Source organism: Ambystoma mexicanum, chromosome 10 (genome assembly GCF_040938575.1).
Source record: "Ambystoma mexicanum isolate Mex_15411 chromosome 10, UKY_AmexF1_1, whole genome shotgun sequence".
NCBI classification, from domain to species: Eukaryota; Metazoa; Chordata; class Amphibia; order Caudata; family Ambystomatidae; genus Ambystoma; species Ambystoma mexicanum.
This window is the reverse complement of record NC_090932.1, coordinates 1444406774-1444425067: the sequence shown is the minus strand read 5'-3', so window position 1 is coordinate 1444425067 and position 18294 is coordinate 1444406774. Positions and strand designations below refer to the sequence as shown.

General features: G+C 41.9%; 1 protein-coding gene across 1 annotated transcript in view; it reads right to left on the bottom strand.

The window, feature by feature from the left end:
• Nucleotides 1-18294, bottom strand: part of NAA25 (N-alpha-acetyltransferase 25, NatB auxiliary subunit) — a 1586429-nt gene that overhangs the window by 1058130 nt on the left and 510005 nt on the right. The window contains exon 13 of the mRNA XM_069619501.1: nucleotides 2498-2587. Within this exon, the coding sequence (XP_069475602.1) occupies nucleotides 2498-2587 (90 nt within the window). The remainder of the gene's footprint in view (nucleotides 1-2497; nucleotides 2588-18294) is intronic.

Genomic DNA, 18294 nt, shown 5'->3' with positions numbered 1-18294 from the left:
TCCTTTATTGACTCCACCTACTTCCGGCTTATCATTTTTATCCTCAATTTTGAGCACCTTCATCTTCTCTTCCCTTTTCCCTTCTTTCTTCGCAATCTTGGCTACACAGGACACTGCATGCTATACACTCTTAGCAATTTCCAACACTTCATCTAATTTTGGGTCATCCTTTAACCACAGTTCTTCCCATCTCCTGTTATTGCAACAATAAATCAAATTGATCACAGATGTGTTCATCTAACGAGCTTCCAAAAATTGCACGTCAATGCCAGATGACAACAGTCACGTATTCTTCCACACTCAATAGGTTCTTGATATCGGACACCAAGATTATACCTTTCTAATCTTGTACTAGTTTTAGGATTGAAGTTCAGATCCAGTTTCAACAGAGCAATGTCAAACTCATTCATACCATCTATCATCGCACCAGGGAGATCAGGCATAGTCTCAAACATTCTTTGCCCCTGACGTAAATAATGCATTGAGAGGCACTTTCCCCCCCATCAGTCGCAAATGCATTACTGCATGCCGCTTTAACATAATGATTAAGCTTGCCCTCGATCCTGAGCTGAATGGTTGATCATGCCACAGTTAGCCAAGTCTGCACAATCAGCATCAAGGTTGTTGCAGCGTCCTCAGAAACCATGCAGCAGTTGACAAACAGCATGCTTAGTAACTGGCCATAACCCCTGCCATCGGGGTCACAGCCACACCAGAAACCCAGCAGACTGTACGCAATCACCTCTTATGCCTGGATAAAGGTTCTGACAGCCCAGAGACACTCGACACTGCAAATGACAAGTAGCCTTCACACGCCTGGGGCAGCCACAAGAAGCTTGTCGCCAATGAAAAAGTCGCTGGACACGGTAGGATTTTACAGATTACCATTAGTCAAGATGGGTAACTGCAGCTCACAGCATGGCCAGCTCAGTCATTTTCCCTCCAACACTCCACAATCTACACTATCACCACCTTCTAAATCCATCCTCATTAAGCAACATAACGGGTAATGTGAAAATATTTCAAAATGCATACGTTGCAACCCTGAAACATGAATTCAAACACCTGAAGTAGTTAAAATGAAACTGGGTGTGGGATTGGATTTCCACACGAGAGATTTCAGGTAAATATAATTCATCAACATCTGTCCTTAGGGCATAACAAAATGGGGCTGTTCATCCGCTTATTTAGAAAGATTTCCTAATATGCACTGTAGGCATCAGTTCATATGGCTAAGGATGAATCAGATTCAAAACAGGGAAAATTCTAAAAGGTTAGGTCTGTTAATTCCATTAGCTCTGTTAACAGATTCTGTAATTCCTCCGAGTCGATAGAATCTTTAAAGCATATACTTTGTCAATGTTGGTATTTGAAGGGAAAGAAAATTATATTTGGAAAAGGTCCTCAGACTTTAGATTATACAACGAAAAATCCCTGGCGAAGGAGTATCACTGGCTCTTCAATGTAAATCAAAACAGCAACTTTGAGATTTTAATGTAATTCAAATTTGATTGAACTTGAGAGGGATGGGAACCCTAGGATTTGGCAAGCTAATTAATGATTTTTACTTTTGATCATTTAGGATTTTAAACAGACTGTTCTCGGGTTAGATTGAAGCTCTATAGTCTTAATAAATTTTGACTATTTTTAAGATGCTCTAACCATACCATGCAATCCTATGAAATGCATTGTATTAATGATATGATGTGTTTATTTTTCCTTTTTGTGTGATTTTAAGCTTTGTAAAAAGGTAGGTTAACTAAATCACAATTAAAAAAAATAACTTGCCTAAAATCCCTTTCTCTCCCTGTATGTCAGTGTATATAGGTGGTCCAAAAAGCACCTAGTGTGCTGCATATGGCTTCATTGTGTTCAAAGATATGCCGGAGGATAATTGAATGGGTGCCTTTCCTAAAAGACATTCAGCAGCATGAAGGGGAGAAATTAGAAGTACTTTTCTCCACAGCAGTAATTCAAATTCATAAGGCAATATATTAGAAAATGTAATTATGCAATGCCTTAGCAAAGCACTGATGCAAAAAAAGTATCCTCAGTCTGGTCAGCTTTTTGGCTTTGACTGTAGTGTGTTTATCTCTGAATACATCGGGTTTGTTTTGTGCACTGCTTAACCTCAGACTTGAGAAAATAGAGCAATGGTGTAGAAGCATGGGACACTGGGCTAGAATTAAGACATGTCCAAGTCCATATCCACGATTCTTTTTAAGCAACAAATAATAAAGACTAAGACCCAACAGTAGTTCAGTATTTACATTATATAACAGATTCATACTTATAAATTCATAATTTCAAAGCTCTTTCAAAACATTGAGGACAACAAAACCATTTGCTGCCCATCTTCAATTTTGAGATTTCATAAATAGGGGTGCAATCAGATCTACATTCTGTACCAAGTGGGAATCAGACTGCTCAAACATACAAATTAACATTGTTTCTAACATTTGGCAATGTTTATCAACACTAGTGAGTTGCAACATACCTCCATCTATCCACAGGTCTAGAAGAAGATGAGCAGCCAGGAGACAATAGTAATCCGAATACTGTAAATCGGTTTTCAAGCATGTCTTTCCTAACAGTAAAACAAAAAATCATGAGATCAATTAAAGCGCATTTATGCGTAAAAGAAATTGCACATTAAATAAAACCAAGTCGGTCCGTTGATCCTCTGCTTGAAGCAATACAGTCACTCAATATACACATTGAAATGTGTGCTTTAGCATAAACATATCTAGCACTGATGCTGCTGTGCACTATAAATCCTCTCCTGCCCCGATTGACCACAACACTCCAGGAGCCAAGATTACATGCCGGAATCCTGCCAGCTTTCGTTACACACAATACAGAATAACGAACCAACCCGTCTTTACATCCGAAGGATTACAAAATAAACTGTTTTGGAATTTGTAAGGGTGCAGAAGAAGTTACTTACCCATGGTAACTTTCTTTCGATTGGATGTTGCTACCTCATATTACTAATCTTATGAGAATTCTTTTTTATTGATTCGGCTGAAATTTGACCTTTCAATAGAATTTACATAAAATAATTCATTTGACAGTTAAAACTTATTTCTACAAGCATTACAATTAGTATTAAAAAAAGAAAAATAAAGACTAAAATTGAGAGAAAACAAAAACATAAATCACATTAAACTATTTCCTTCCAGGCCGTTAGTTACATTATGCTCGAACAAAAATATGTCATCAAGATCTTCTGTCTCTAGATTCAATTCAGACAAAAAATATGCTGTTGCATAACGAATGGATTTTGAATGAATGTGATAAAAGTGCTGCCATAAATCCTTGGCATCCATACACATTGAGGAATGAAATAAACTTTTAAAATACTTGATGCGTAAAGGTAACAAGTTATCACATTTGGTAATGATATGTTCTAATGTTTCTATTACTTTTATGATTCTCTGGTGGAGATCCAATCAGTTTGCCATAATTTAGTTTTAGCATGGTCAGGATTCTATAAGAACAATTCCTGTTATATCAGAATCACCTTAAAATTCCTGTGCCTTAGATCTCCAACTTTGCATAAATGTGTTGGTCGATGAATGCATGTAATCGGACAATATTTTCAATAAACCACTATCATTTTTCCCTGACAAGCATTTTCTGTAAAGGGCACAAACTTTCTATTTATACTCGCCATTTAATGAGATCAAACCAAGTTCATGTCCAATTAATGATATTGGCACAGAAGATGGCAGCTTCAGCAGAGCTCTCCAAAACCTAGCTTCCAACATATTCCAAAATTTGGATGGCCTCACTTTTTTTGTCTCAGCACCATACAATAAGATATCTGAGAATTTCGGTTTGTAAAAGACCAGCAATGGCTGAATAGTAAATTTACAGATTCTTCCATTTATAATTTGAGCTTGAGAAATAAGTGTCTTTACTTTCCTTTGTAAGCTCATTTCATACGGGAGACACCGATTATCGTTGTTAATATTTACACCAAGATACATGTAACTTGTTACTACCTCAACTCTGTTGTCTATTCGCCAAGCCATGGTACAATTGCAATGTTTCTTTTTGCCAGATTTTACTATTTGGGTCTTCTTGAAATTCACTGCAATTTGGTCATACTTTTCCAAGGCTTGGAGCATGTTATTCAAGCCCATGGGTGATTTTGGAATTAAGAGGAGGTCACCTGTGTAAAGCAGCCATCTTCTGACCTGATTGCCCAATTTAGGTGAGTCAGTTATACAATTCAAAATCCCCATTCCTATATCGGATATGAAAAAGTTAAAGAGGGCTGAAGCAAGTATACATCCCTGCTTGATGTCAAAATTGGACCTGACAGCAGGCCATCTCTATCCAATCGGATTTGGATATATGTTTCATTATGGAATTCAATCAACCATTTTAAGATATAGCATGGGCAGTCTTGAGTCATCATTTACTAAACAAAAGTTCTTAGAACAGCATCAAAAGTGGTGGGAAAATCGACACATGCAATATAAAGTGGTTGCTTTAGATGTTGATGTTTAGCTATTAGTGTGATTAGATTGATGCTAGTACCAAGGCCTGCTAAAAACCTAGTTTGAAATGGATCTTTTATATTTTTTTCAGATAGCCAAGCATTAAAGTCTCTCTGGACCAGACTAGCAAAAGTTATCCCCGGACAATCTAATAAATCTATTGGTCGATATACACTTGGGTCTGTTCTGCTCCTTTTTTAAACAATGGAATTAGTATGGCTTTCTTCCATGAAGGTGGTATCTCGCCTTGCCTCATTACTTGTGTAAAGATTTTACTTAGAATCGCAGCACATTTTTCTAGATGTTCTATTAATGTTTTGTTATCTATTGTTAATAGCTTGGGACATGTTTAATTTTGTGATGTAATATAGCAGGTCCTTGTGTGAATACTGTACTATGTGAGGGCAATTTCTTAGTGGAGAAAACCATGCCAGATAGCGGGGATTGATACATACTCTGAAAGTATTCGCACCATTTGTGTTCGGAGATTGAATTTATTTGGACTGCGGCCTTTTCTTTATATGTGGCTACATTCAGGAGGCCCCATATGTCAGCAGTTCATTTTCCCACAATTTTCTGAAGCATACGCTCACTATCTTGTTGGAAACAAAGCGATTTTCTCCCCTCTGCCAATTTTTATAGGCTGTTTAAAGTCTTTATTTTGGCTGCCCTTTCACATATTGGCAGATTTTTAGCTGGTCTCATTTGTCATCTTAGTTCAGTTTTCTTCTCCTTGACTGCCACAAACACATGCTGATGTTTATAGTTGTAGCCCCGAGACACTGATTTCACTTGTACACATTTTTGCATACACGAGAACACTTTCCATCCCCATATGGTAAAGCTTTGTCTAATTCCCCTAGTGTTCTATCAGACCACCCGAGTCGATTTCTTGCATGGTTTGCTTCTACATGACCTTTATACCTATCTTTCTGAGGCAAATTTTGTGATAAGCTCCACTCCCAAGTCAAACACAGCTGGCTGTGATCACTTTTATCACTAGGTTTAACCTCCAGTGATTAGATTATGTTCAGAAAAGCATGGTTTGTATAAATATAGTCAATAATGGCCCGTGATTGATCTCGTCTCCATGTGCGTTTTGCTGGGATATCTCCTTCAATTGCACCATTCGCCATGAAATAGTGTCTTTCATCCATGATTGAACACCATTACCTCCTGCCCGATTCAGGTATTAAATGTAGATTTAGATCACCCACAATGAGCACAAAATCAATATTGCATTCCAAGGCCAAATTGTAAAGTACCACATCCATGTGATTGAAGAATAATTCTTGCTTTAGATGCACCAATATATATTAATAATCATCAAACCAGTGATTTTTTATTAGTTTAACAACCTGGATGTAGGGACTCGGAGACGTACATGAGGTAGCCACAAAATGTTTTGAATTCTTGATTGCCATCATTATTCCCGCCATGGGACATCAAGCCTCACGGCAGGTCTTTGCCCGCTGACCTGCAACACTCCCCAATAGCAAGGATGATCCATCTGGATATGGTTTGTTTTGGAACAGCTAACCCCAATTTCCGGCCTCTATAGACAATTGGTCATTTTGATGAAATGTAGCCATTCTGGATATGTAAAAACAGAGAGCCCTTTTTGGTTCCAGTCTATGTAATCTTTCCTCCTCTTTTCCAGCATGAGGAGGTGGATAGAAAGTTGGCAAAACGATTTTTTGCATCAAGTGGAAGTGAGAGAACCTCAGGTAGAAAAGAAGGTTTCACACCGAGAACAACCTTGTCTTCATAGAAAACCATATGTGGGGGTTACAGGAAAGAGCCTGCAACTCACTTACCCTGCGAGCTGATGATATTGCAATTAGCAAAACAGTTTTGAAGTTAACAGCCGTAATGGGCATGAGTATAGGCTCAAAGGGAATGCATGTTAGAAACGTTAACACTAGGTTAAGATCCCATACAGGGAATTTGAACAGAACTGGTGGAAATACATTAATAAGACCCTTTTGAAATGTAACAGATGGATTTTAAAATACAAATTCTCCTCTGAAGAGCGTGTGAAAATAGATAGAGCTGAGAGGTAACCTTTAATTGTTCCAATCTATAGCCCCAGATTCGCAAAATGTAACAAAAGAATGCACCATAGTTGTGTGACATAGAAAGGGATCCACATTCTTATCCCCGCACCAGCTGCTGAACTTGTTCCAACAGCAGCGGTACAAATATTTCATTGCTGGCCGAAAGGAAGATCTCCATTACGTCATCCGGGAGGTCCCCATATTTGCATCTCAACCTCTCAGAAGCCATGCATGAAGGTTGAGTCTTGACCTCTGGAATGAGAACCCAACCCCCCTCTCACGAGAGAAGGTCCTCTCTTTGTGGAAGAGGTATTGGAGGGCAGATGGCATGTCCAGAAGGTCCGGGTACCACGTTCTGCTGGCCGAATCCAGGGCAGTTAGGATCATGCGTTGTCCGTGCAAGCCCACCACAGAAGGTCCTGAGAGAGACTGCTCAGAACTTTCAGGTGGTCTGACACGCTGCCTGAGAATTGGGACCATTGAGTACTGAGTGCACATTGGAGAGACCTCATTCTGAGGCGGGCCACTGGCACCAGAAAAATGCAGGATGCCATGAGGCCGAGCAACCTCAAGGCCAGAAGATGCTGGGCACTCTGGAATTTGGTGACCATCTGCAGAATATTTTGGAGATCCCAACTCGGGTGGCGGGGCTTTCCCCGAGGAAGCATCCATGACTGCTCCAATAAATTGGAGTCTTCGAGATGGTTCACGTGGGATTTCTTGTAATTGAGGGAGATGCCCAGTCTGTGAATGAGTGGCAGGTTATGCCGAGACGTTCCCGGCTTGTTTGGATTAACATGCCCCGATCAGCCAATGGTCTAGGTAGGGGTGTGTCCCAATCTCGAGACTCGCTGCCACCAGCGTCATCAATTTGGCAAAAACACTTGGGGCGGAGGACAGCCTGAAAGGCAAAACTAAAAACTGATAATGAGAACCGCCAACAGTGAAGCTCATGTACTTTGTGCTCGAGAAGAATAGGCAAATGAAAGTAAGCATCCTGAAGGTCCAATGACACCATCCAGTCTTGGAGTTGGAGACCCTTGACTTTTTGGGAAAGGGTGATCATCCTGAACTTGTTCCTGATGAACTTGTTCAATATTCTCAAGTCCAAGATGGGTCTCAATCCTCCGTCATTTTTGGGAATCAGAAAGTAAGGGGAATACCAACCCTTGTTCCTTTCTGCCACAGGTACTTGGTCTATAGCACCTTTCTCTAGCAGGGTCAACATTTCCAGCAAAAGGAGCGGATCCAGAACTTTGAAAAAGTTGTTCCATGGTGGATGATCAAGGCCTTTTTTGAGAAGGAAGGCAGTAACCTTGGGCTCCAGTTTCCAGTGCCCAAGCATTTGAAGTAGTGCCCCACCATTCTTTCAGAGACCGAGTAGATCTGCCTCCCACAGGGGTCTTGCGAGTCAAGGCCACAGATTGGTTTTGAGGGGGCTGAAGCGGCAGCTGAGGGTAGAATTGCTGCTGTTTGGGTTGGCTTAGCACCTCTGCATTGTCCACCATGAGGGAATCTTCCCAGACCTCCGACTGGCTTGTCCCCGGGGTGTTGAGGCGGTCTAATGGCAGCGCTAAGGGATTTAGCGGCCGCTTTTGAGGTCCAAAGCTTTTCCAAACTCATCAGCTTTGCTGCCAAACAGCCTCGAGCTGTCAAAGGGCATGTTAAAGAGTCTAGATTGCCCATCTGGTGCAAATCCAGACTTCCTCAACCACTCACATCTGCGTAACTGTTTTAGTTGCCATGGTTCTGCTGATGCTGTCTGCAGTATCCAAACCTGACTGGAGGCCTTCACCCATTGACTCCTTGCCATCCTCGATTGCCAGGAAACCGCCTTTTTCTTTGACTTCTGGGATGTGGTCAGCCCACCATATCTATGCAGTCCCACAGGGTAAATGTAAACCATGACAAGGTACAAGTTGCGTTAGTGGACTTTAATGCCATACTGCCAGCAGTAAATATTTTTCTCGCCCAGGCATCCACTTTTATCCCCATCAGGAGGGATATATGATATGGCATTTGTAACGCGCCTATACACAAGTGTTTCAAGGCGCGACGAGGCAGGGAGGGGGGAACAAGGGGGAAGACAGACAACGATCCTACTAGGCCAGGTGTCATTCAGACCGCGCAAGTGCAGGGGTAGGGTGAAGGGAAAAAGGGGAAGGGGGAGGGAGGGAGTGCAGTACAAATAAGTAGAATAGAGATAAAATAATAAATAAATAGGGCCAGCTGGTGGCAAATGCAAGGTAAGTGCAGACAAGTGCTGGGGGGGGGGGGGCTGTAGGGATACAGAGACAGTCCCGCAGTGCAGGGGTTGCCAGGGAGGCAGTGCAAGTGAAGAGTGACTGGGCCCAGGACCGAGGTCGGTGAGAGTGGCCCAGTTGCAGAATCAGTGCAGTTTAGGTGAAGAATTTAGCAGGGGAGAGGGAGAGAGAAAGCAGAAGTGAAGAGGAAGGTTTTGAGGTGCTTCCGGAACCGGAGATGGTTCTCCTCAAGTTTCAGGGAGGCAGGAAGGCTGTTCCAGAGGGAGGCCCCTGCCGCGGAGAGAGATCTACCCCCAGCTCGTTGCTTCGAGAAGCGGCTGACCCTGAGGGAGTTGGAGACGGATGAGCGTAGGGCTCGGGAAGGAAGATATTTAAGAAGAGAGAGTTGAAGGTATTTAGGCCCCAGGCCCCAGGGAGGGATGGGTATACAGCCTGCTTGGTAGATGTAGCAGCCTGAACCACCAAACTGTCTGGTGTGGCGTGTTTTTTCAAGTACTCTGGGTCTCTGCCGGATGGCCTATATGTTCTAGCAACATTTGTATTTACTGCAGCCGTAGACCTGTTGTCTCCCAATTTGCCGAGACCCTTTTTTGTAATGCAGTGTGAAATGGCAAAATTTGATATTTTTGGGGACCCCGATTCAAAATATCTGTTAGGTCATCCTGCTCAAAAGGAGTAGGCCTGCTCCAACCTAAAAACAATGACCTTACTCCTCAGTTTCCTATATGAGGCGTCAGCGTGGTCTGTATGATCTGGTTTGCAAAATTCCAGTTCGGGAGCGGCATCTAAACCACGGGCCGACTGAAGGTCATCATACAAGTCTTTGGATCTAGACTCTTCAGAGAAATTCCTCTGGCACATTAGGGGTGGTGTGTATAAAAGGTGAGAGTTCTGGTGTGAAAAGCAAGTAGACCACTGGAAGTTGAAGTAACCGAAGAAGCGGACCATAGACACCTACAGACCCTTTGCAACACCACAAAGCAACCACTGCTGTCCTGACCCTGTTTTCTGTGCGACCGGAGCACCAAAGAGGGAGAATCCACTTTGGCTGGAGGAAACAACCAGTCCCGAAACAAACTTTAAATTGAGCTATCTCCCTAGGTCCTCTGAGTTTCCAGAGCTGCAATACCCCAATACCCGGAGACCTGCTGCCCATTTCGAGTGCATCATCATGGAAAGGCTGAAACCGTCCAAATATTTACTGAGCCCTCAAGGACACTCCAGAGACACGATCCAACTCTGCCAGACCGCCTCATCAGAGTGTGGGACTGCAGGAAACAGATTGACCAGGCGATCTGCATCCTTTGTTGGTGCTGCAGAAAAGGCGCCAAAACTGCAAAGTGAACCAAGAAGTTGAGTCGTGTCCTCCCTCGAGACTGCTACCGAGAGATCCTGTCCAGTGTCCTGCCTTCAGTCATCAGACCAAGGAATCCAGACGTCGGGTCCAGAGCTGCAACATTGGGGAGAATCGAGCACAAACATTTCTTCTAGCCTAAGGTACTGTGGGGAAAAAGTTATTGCATACCGGATTCCAAAAAGTAGCTCCAGAGCATTGGAGTGTATGTAGAGGTGTCCAACCCAACCAGTTGTTACCTCTGACTGAAGCTAATGCGTGTGTCACTTTAGAGAGTCCTTTCTCATTGTCTCCAACATTGGTTAAACCTTCTTGTATCTTAGAGACTAGAAAGTATCCACAGGAACTTTAATTTCTTCTGCTTTGCAAGACTTTAAACTCAATACGAACTGCCTTATAGCTAGGGCTGCGTTGACTTTAAAGGACTGGCTGTGCTGAGAAACCACCTCTAGGACCTGAAGCTCTACTAGGATATCACTAACCAATTGTTTTCCTCAACATATATATGGGTATGCAAACTAAATACAATTACCATATTATTTTGTGGGTACATGCTATTAATGGTAGAACTGTCAAACTCCTGCAACAATTGTATGCGCTCAGCAACTACCAACTAAGAAGTGACTTTTCGAATGTATTAAAAAGTATATCCACGTGTGATGGTTTATCATGCTAAGTATTTAACATTGAAGTGTGTAAATATATATTTTACTATGTGTACATGTTTCTTTGGTGTGCTTTACTTGCTGGGTTCAGTGTACTTACCTACAGCTCACATCTTACTCTTAACATAAGCCTGACTGTTCTGCCACTCTACCAAGGTCCTGCGTTATTACAGACTGATACTAAGTTGGGGGGGATCTACAACCCACTAGGATAGCTTACTAAAGTCTTACTATCAGTAGGACTTTAGGAAAACTCCCCCAACAATGAGCACTTCTAAATGAAGTGAAAGCAGGGTGGTGAAAAGGGATAAACACCACTGAGTGAGTTGTATGAGATACAAGTTGTGGCAAAGCCAAAAGACTGGCAAGAAGGATGTGAAACAAGTGTTGGCCAAAGATTCAATGAACTACAGGTTAGGAGAGAAATACAGAAGCATAAAGTGCATAGGGTTATCGGTTGTGTGGCCTGTAATGGGTGGACCGTGTGGTCCAGCAACTGCACAAAGACTGAGTGACCCCTATTTAAAAAGAGCCAAGGAAAGCAAATGTAAAGGAACCTGTATGTTACAACAGTTGCTGAAGTGAATGGTAAATACAGAAACAGAGCAATCTGTGTGAACTATTAAAAAGCCTGGATGACCAAAGATTTGAACGGATTTTGGAAGAGCTGGATTTTTGGAGAAGGAAACCACGAGGCCTTTTTGGAACTGTTCTGAACTTGGGGAAGCTGAGTGTAAGCCAAAGAGCTGGAAAATCAGAACTTTATTTTTGAACACTTTTCATCCCTACACCTTGTATATATTTAGTTGTGAGGTTTTGGAAACAGACTTTTGATTTGAATTTACAGACACATACATTTTCTTTAGGTAGGGATATGCCATCTTAGCATAGGGCAAGTTAGGCCTTCCCCCATCCTGACATTTAATTAAAATAAAGCTTTTTGTCTGTGTCTTACTTCATGATGTCTTCAGAGTATTTACGAGTCTGAACAAGAACTGGCAAAACCAACAGACAGTTTCAGTTTTAAAGTTGTATAACTATTGAAGAAACATTCTCAGCAAAACCCGTCCCAATCCAACCACCTTAGGTAAAGGCCAAGGGAGGACCCTTGACCACAACTTCACCGCTCACAGCTCAGGTAAGGACTTTATGCATGTTAAAGCCCATGGAGCTTGGTGGAGCGGATGGTAGGAAAAAGGTAGGTTTACTCACCCCCTGTACTCAAATTCACTCAGACCACCACAGAAACTCCTGAAATCACTATGCCCCTTTTACCCATGTCTTGGTTCCATTCAGGGAGGTAGTTTGGTCTCGGGTGCATAGGTAACTTTCAGCATTGGATGTTCAGGCCCAGCTAGCTCACGTTTCTGTGCTTTAATGGATCAGTTCTTCACCGCACTGAGGCCATACAAATGGGAAAAGGCATTATACAAATGCCATATTACATTACACTGTACAGCTGTACACTTCTACTGGACAGAATGATCACCACTCAGACGATCTTAGAGGACCCTAGAACAAGATGCAAGCTGCGATCACTCTGAAGAAATGGCAGCAGACTACAGTCATGGAGAGACCACAAATTGGTCCTGCAAGGCTCCACTGTGTTAAAAACTATAACTGCTGGGGGTGGAAGGTGCATCTTGTTTCGTAATTCGACGATCTGCGGAGTCCTAAGGCTCAACTCTGGCTGAACGATGGAGTGAGGTAGAGTATGGTTCTGGGACATCGCTGAATGATTCCAAAAGGTAGGGTCCCCACAAACATGTTGTTTAGACTGGTTGCTCCCACCGGTCAACGCACCAATTAAGGCCTTCTTTCGATCAACAAAGGAGTTGGGTTTCACGAGGCAGTTGAAAGTACTGCCAGCTTCAAGTGACAAGTTCTGGTTCATCAAAAGGATGCTCCTCTTCGTACGAGTTCTGGCCCCAATGATGTTCTGCTGAATGGCTGCATGAGTCCTTCTACTGTGCCCCCGCCCCCATTCCCACTCTTATCCAGGATTAGATCAGGTCACCCAGAGCCAACCAATGGCAAGTATCTGCACCATTCTAATTGGTTGAGTCTTTCCAATCCTGAACATCTTCTGGCCGACACTGCCCAGCAACAGACACCTTGTCATGGATGTGGACTGAGATAAGGCCTACCCAGCTCCCATATCCGGCCACACACAGACTGCCACTTTGCCCAAGAAAACTGTAATTTCCCCGGAAAAGAGCTTTCGATATTTGCAATTCCAGCTCTTTGAGAGCAGGAAGAAGGCCAAACAGGATTGCCAAAAGACAGGAAAAAATCTTATGGAACGTTCATTTCAGAGTATATGGTACATACTCTATATGGCATGTAAAGGTAAAATGCAAAATTGCACGAGTTTACTGTAAGGGGATATATACAGGAAAAACAAACAGAACTTCCTTCCTGCACTGAGGCATGCTGACTGATCAGTGCTCTTAAAACAGATGTTTAGCAAGGCCAGTGACACCAAAAGGGCTTCAGCTATCTCCAAAAGCCAGAATGGCTTCAAGAATATGTCCTACCCGGTGTCAATCACGTGATCAGTTGCACTGACTGTCATATTTCATTACATTGAAATGAAGCCAATATTACCATATCGGCTGCTCACATTCAAGAACATTCAAAACCTCTATTTCCTATTTCAGCTTATTAGCAACTGCCCTCGCCAAAGAGAAAACAGCAACAAGCCATTTCCAGCTGTATCAGCATCATTCAATAAACATACTTGGCTGGTAAATTATTAGCCAACATTGGGATCTTTCATTTGCTTATTTAAGCAACTTCATAGTAGAACATGTACTAAGCTATTATAATTGCAACCTATCCATCTCTGTTTCTTATAATAGATTATGCAAGAGTTAGCATTTTTTCTTTGCATGTCGTCACATTTCAATACAGCAAATCTCTTGGTTTTCATGTTTTATGGACACGTTTTTCAAAGCTGTGTTACGATATCTTGCATTTGTATAGTGCTTCATGCCATAGTTCACGGCTTCTGGTAAAGGAGTAGCATGATGGAACATTTAGTAGTGGTAGGGAGAAGCAAAGTGCGATAGGTAGATGGGGTGAGGGATAAATTGGATGCACAGGAAGGCATGAGAAAGAAAAGGTAGTTGAGCCAGGTGTACAGTTTGAACAAATTTATTGTGGCACTCAACTGCATTCTATGGGGCAACGCATCAAGAGAAGAGCTAGCTGGAGAGGTGTTCTCTGCACAAAGGGGGTATAAGTCTGGATATTACTCACTACATGGTGTGCCTGGCCATGTTGAAGCCATACCCAAGAAAACACATGTAGAAAAGCCCTTAAGCTTACTTCACTAGACCCCTCCCCCCAAAATAACATTTAGAAGGGGTTGTATGTCAGATATCCAAATTTGCAAAAGCTCCCTGTAAAACAAGCAAAGAAAGTCCTCACATTTTTTGGTACCCTCTTTAATGTCAGTTCACAAAACCCTAGGCTTCTGCGCAAAGTGATTATGCATTGAGCCTTCTACAGGGTCATGGTACACCAAGGAATGTAGAAAACCACGCCCAAGAAAACAGTGTGCAAGTCCCTCTACTTACTCCCCTAAGCCCAGAATGTCCAGGATGGGCTTTCAACCACGGCTTCCTTGGGAGAAGCCCAGCCCAGCATTCCCGGAGGTTCCAGAGTCTCGCTAGTGCCTTTAAGGTAATAGTTATATTAGTGTGTGAAGCATGAATCAGCTGTGAATGGATGCTTATGGAAGTTAATTTACACAATCCAGCCTTTACCTAGCCTTCTCACTATGGGCTGCGGTTACTGTCTACAGTTAAGAGGGCATCATGTAAATGTTTGGTCAAAACATGGGGGTATGGTACAGTTAACATATTTCCCGGTCTACCTTCTGGTTTTATTTGTATTCAGGGGAGTTGCACGCAGGTGTCTTATTAGTGCTTCAAAAGCGCTTGAAATTTGGACATTTCAAGCAAAGCATGACAATGAAACCTCAACATAATATAACATGACCCAACCGGCTATGATAAAATTAAACTGGCATTCTCCCACCTCCCCCGAAAGGAGTGAATGAGTACATACGGTAGATTCTAGTTAACAAGTATTTACTTTTGGGAAAATAACAATTTGATCTCGGCAGAGCAGGACATCATGAACATATTTCTACAGTGTAAAACATGACACATCGTAACATAACAGTGTACCATACTAAAATCAATTCAGTGTAGCACTTCAAAACAGGTCTCATCGATGATAAACACTAGTACAGTCACAGAAAATCTCACACACACACAGTTTGACTCCTTTTCTGCTGAATGTCATAGTGTCAACTAGATTTCATTTTGTTTGGTAAGATACATCATGTCGACTAGTGAACTTTTTAAAGTGTACATGATCAAATACCTTTGATGGCAAACCTAGTTCTGGAACCTGCAGTTTACATACATCTTGCAACTGGTGCTCAACCCATGACCGAACCCTACTCCTTGACATTCTATACCATCACCCTATTCCTTTATACCAGGTGCCCTGAAAGTGGTATGGCAACAAACTACAATATTCCACCTAGTTTGGCCGGTTCTCTGCCTGCTACGCAATCCACTTTGCTTAGTCTTTCTTTCCTCTTACATAATGAATACACAAAGGAAACTAAATGCTTATGCAAAGTAGTGATCAATAGTTCCATCTGGTCTGTACATCTAACAGATCTAATGCAATACCAAACACTGTAGTTAGCCACTAGAGCTTGCTTTGCATTATGACTATTAGATATTACCACCTGCAGGAGACAAGCGGCAAACTTTTTATCATATCTATTTGTGTTTATTCATGCAGAAAACCGTTTACATTTTACAGACACTCATCTATGGCTCGGAAGGTCTTCACGCACTAGAGTGGATTTTATGAAGGGCGAGTAGCATTTACAAGAGATGTTTGAAACCTTTAACATTTACTATGTTTGCAGTAAATGTCAAATAAAAAAGTGTCACTGTGCATGGCTGGCCTCTGGGTGGTAAAGTGTGCCAAACAAAGCCTGTGTGTAGTGACATACACCATTTTACAGAAAACACATTTTAAATTTGTTGTCCACCGTTGCTATGGGTCAAGTGCATTTCTTTTAGGTTGGGTAGGTAAACTAAGTTAGCCGACCTGCAGATCTAGCTGAAGTTTAAATAATTTGCAATGCCCGACTCCCCTCACTAATGTCTTATTTCAGCAGTACGCAAAACTGCTGCATTGTTGGTCATTTCATGTTGTTGGTACAAATAATCTCTGGTGACATTAACACTATTAGTACAACATTGCCAACCAAATGGGTCAGTTTGCTAATCAAAAACATTTTAATTAGCAAACTCTGCTAATCATTTTTTTAAAACTAATGTATGCCTTGGTATGTAATAAAGTATTTTCAAAACACTTAATTATTAAGAAAAAGCGCTATTTGTTTTGAATTGTTGCACTCTCAGATCATGTATTGTCATAAAGCAAGTGAATAACAAATTGCTATGCACGCTCACGTTGGCAAAAATTGCTTTGACAACATTTGGATTATGAAATTGACCTTTTGCATAGAATTTTTTTTATATTAAACGCGTCAAGCTTTTGAGGCGCTCTCATCTCCCTCTAATATCAATTACAGGGAACACTACTTTAACTATCATGCAATTTGAAAGTGACAAAGCCAATAGGAATGTTTCAGGAATATGTGACTTGGATTGACAGCTGTTCAAAACACATTTATGCAGTTTATGACAATGCAACAAGTAGTGACTGGGCATCTGTACACGCAGGCTATGTTGAATACCGATCCTCAGCTTAACATTGGGCTCTAGGGGCTCCAAGAACTTTTCTCACATAACAGTACATTAAAATGCCAAACTAAAATGGGGCTGCTGAAAAGGAGCACACTAGTAGCAACGTCTTTTCTTAACTATATGAATCAACATACTGCAGGAGTGGCTACTAAGTAGTTTCTCTTGTACTGCCAGATTGCAAACCACTAAAATGAGTGTTCAACAGTGGTTGTCAGAGCTGTATGGCTGTGCCACCCTTACTATATTAACCTTAGGTCAGTGAGATAGCGAGCAGCTATGCTCTGGAAGCCCTAGCATACAACCGTATGCTAAAAAACAGATACATAGAATGACAAAGTTGGCACCAGTGCAAGCGCTCAGTTAATTTGTGATGCTACTTAAAGATGTAGTTTATAAAAGCTGCAATGTACACTCCCATTTGTAAAAGGCATATAACAAGTTGATAGTGCAATGATATATTATTTCCAAAATATGTAGCAATAGTATGTTCCTTGATACATAGTTGGCATTGGCAACAATGTTGCATATATTTTCAAAGAAATCCTTTGGTTCAGTCTTCAATAGTGATGTATTTATTGTGATGAAGCAGACTACATGGACATGAGTTTCGGCCAACCAGGCTTTGTCAAGGCTTGATTCGGATTCACTTGTGTTGTGATTGCCTAATGTAGGTTTCAGGTGTTAGCCAGCTGGTTGGTTTGTTATTGCGTGATTGCTGTGGATTTTCATAATCTTGTTCGCTTCGTCAGCATGTGGTTTAGATACCAACGTTCCATTCTTGAATCTGAGGTACTGCACTATGTCACAATGTTCAGAAAACTATTGCCTCATGCGTGTGTCACTGAATTAATTTCAGGACCTGCTGACCAAATAGTTAACACGCTAGCCAGCTCCAAGAAGGGCATGCCTTAGTATTTGCTACAGCCAATCTCTGAGCAAACTGCATTTATCACCTGGCTACATTTAGAGCCGATTGGTAAGACCAAAGAACAAGTTACTTAGCAAACTTTCAACTTTCTTTCGACTGGGTGTTCCTCCAAAGTATTCCACATATGTGACATGTAATGTACACAGCTGTGCTGCTTCAGAATTTTTTCTGGCAGAGGGCGTCCTTGCGTCGGCGGTGTCGGACCAATGTCCCTCAAGAGTCTCTGTCGAAGGCGATGGCATTGAATGTTAAAAGTAGGACGCACGGCACCCGTAGCCTCAGCCAAGTTTCTTCCCTTCTCGAAGTGTGGCATACATGCCTTGAGTCCTAAGCCGACTGCACTTAGCCTTGCGGGACACAAGCTGTAAATGGCATGGAAAATTCGAGAGGGGTAGGTTGGGAGGGCAATGAGTAATACGTTTGCAGAACATTCAGTCGAAAGAAGGTTACCAGTTTGGTAAGTAACTTGTTTTTCAAATTGATTGTGTCATCATACGTATTCCTCATCTATGACAGACTCCCAAAGCAGTAAAGTTGAGTGGAGGAGGGAAAAGAATTTAGACATACCCAATTCAAATGGAAGAGTACAGAACTGCCCTACCAAAGGCAACATCCTGAGCATGGGACGTATCCAGGGAGTAATGCTTAACAAACGTGTGTGAAGAGCACAAAATTGAAGCATCACAGATATTCTTAACCGGCACACCCCTC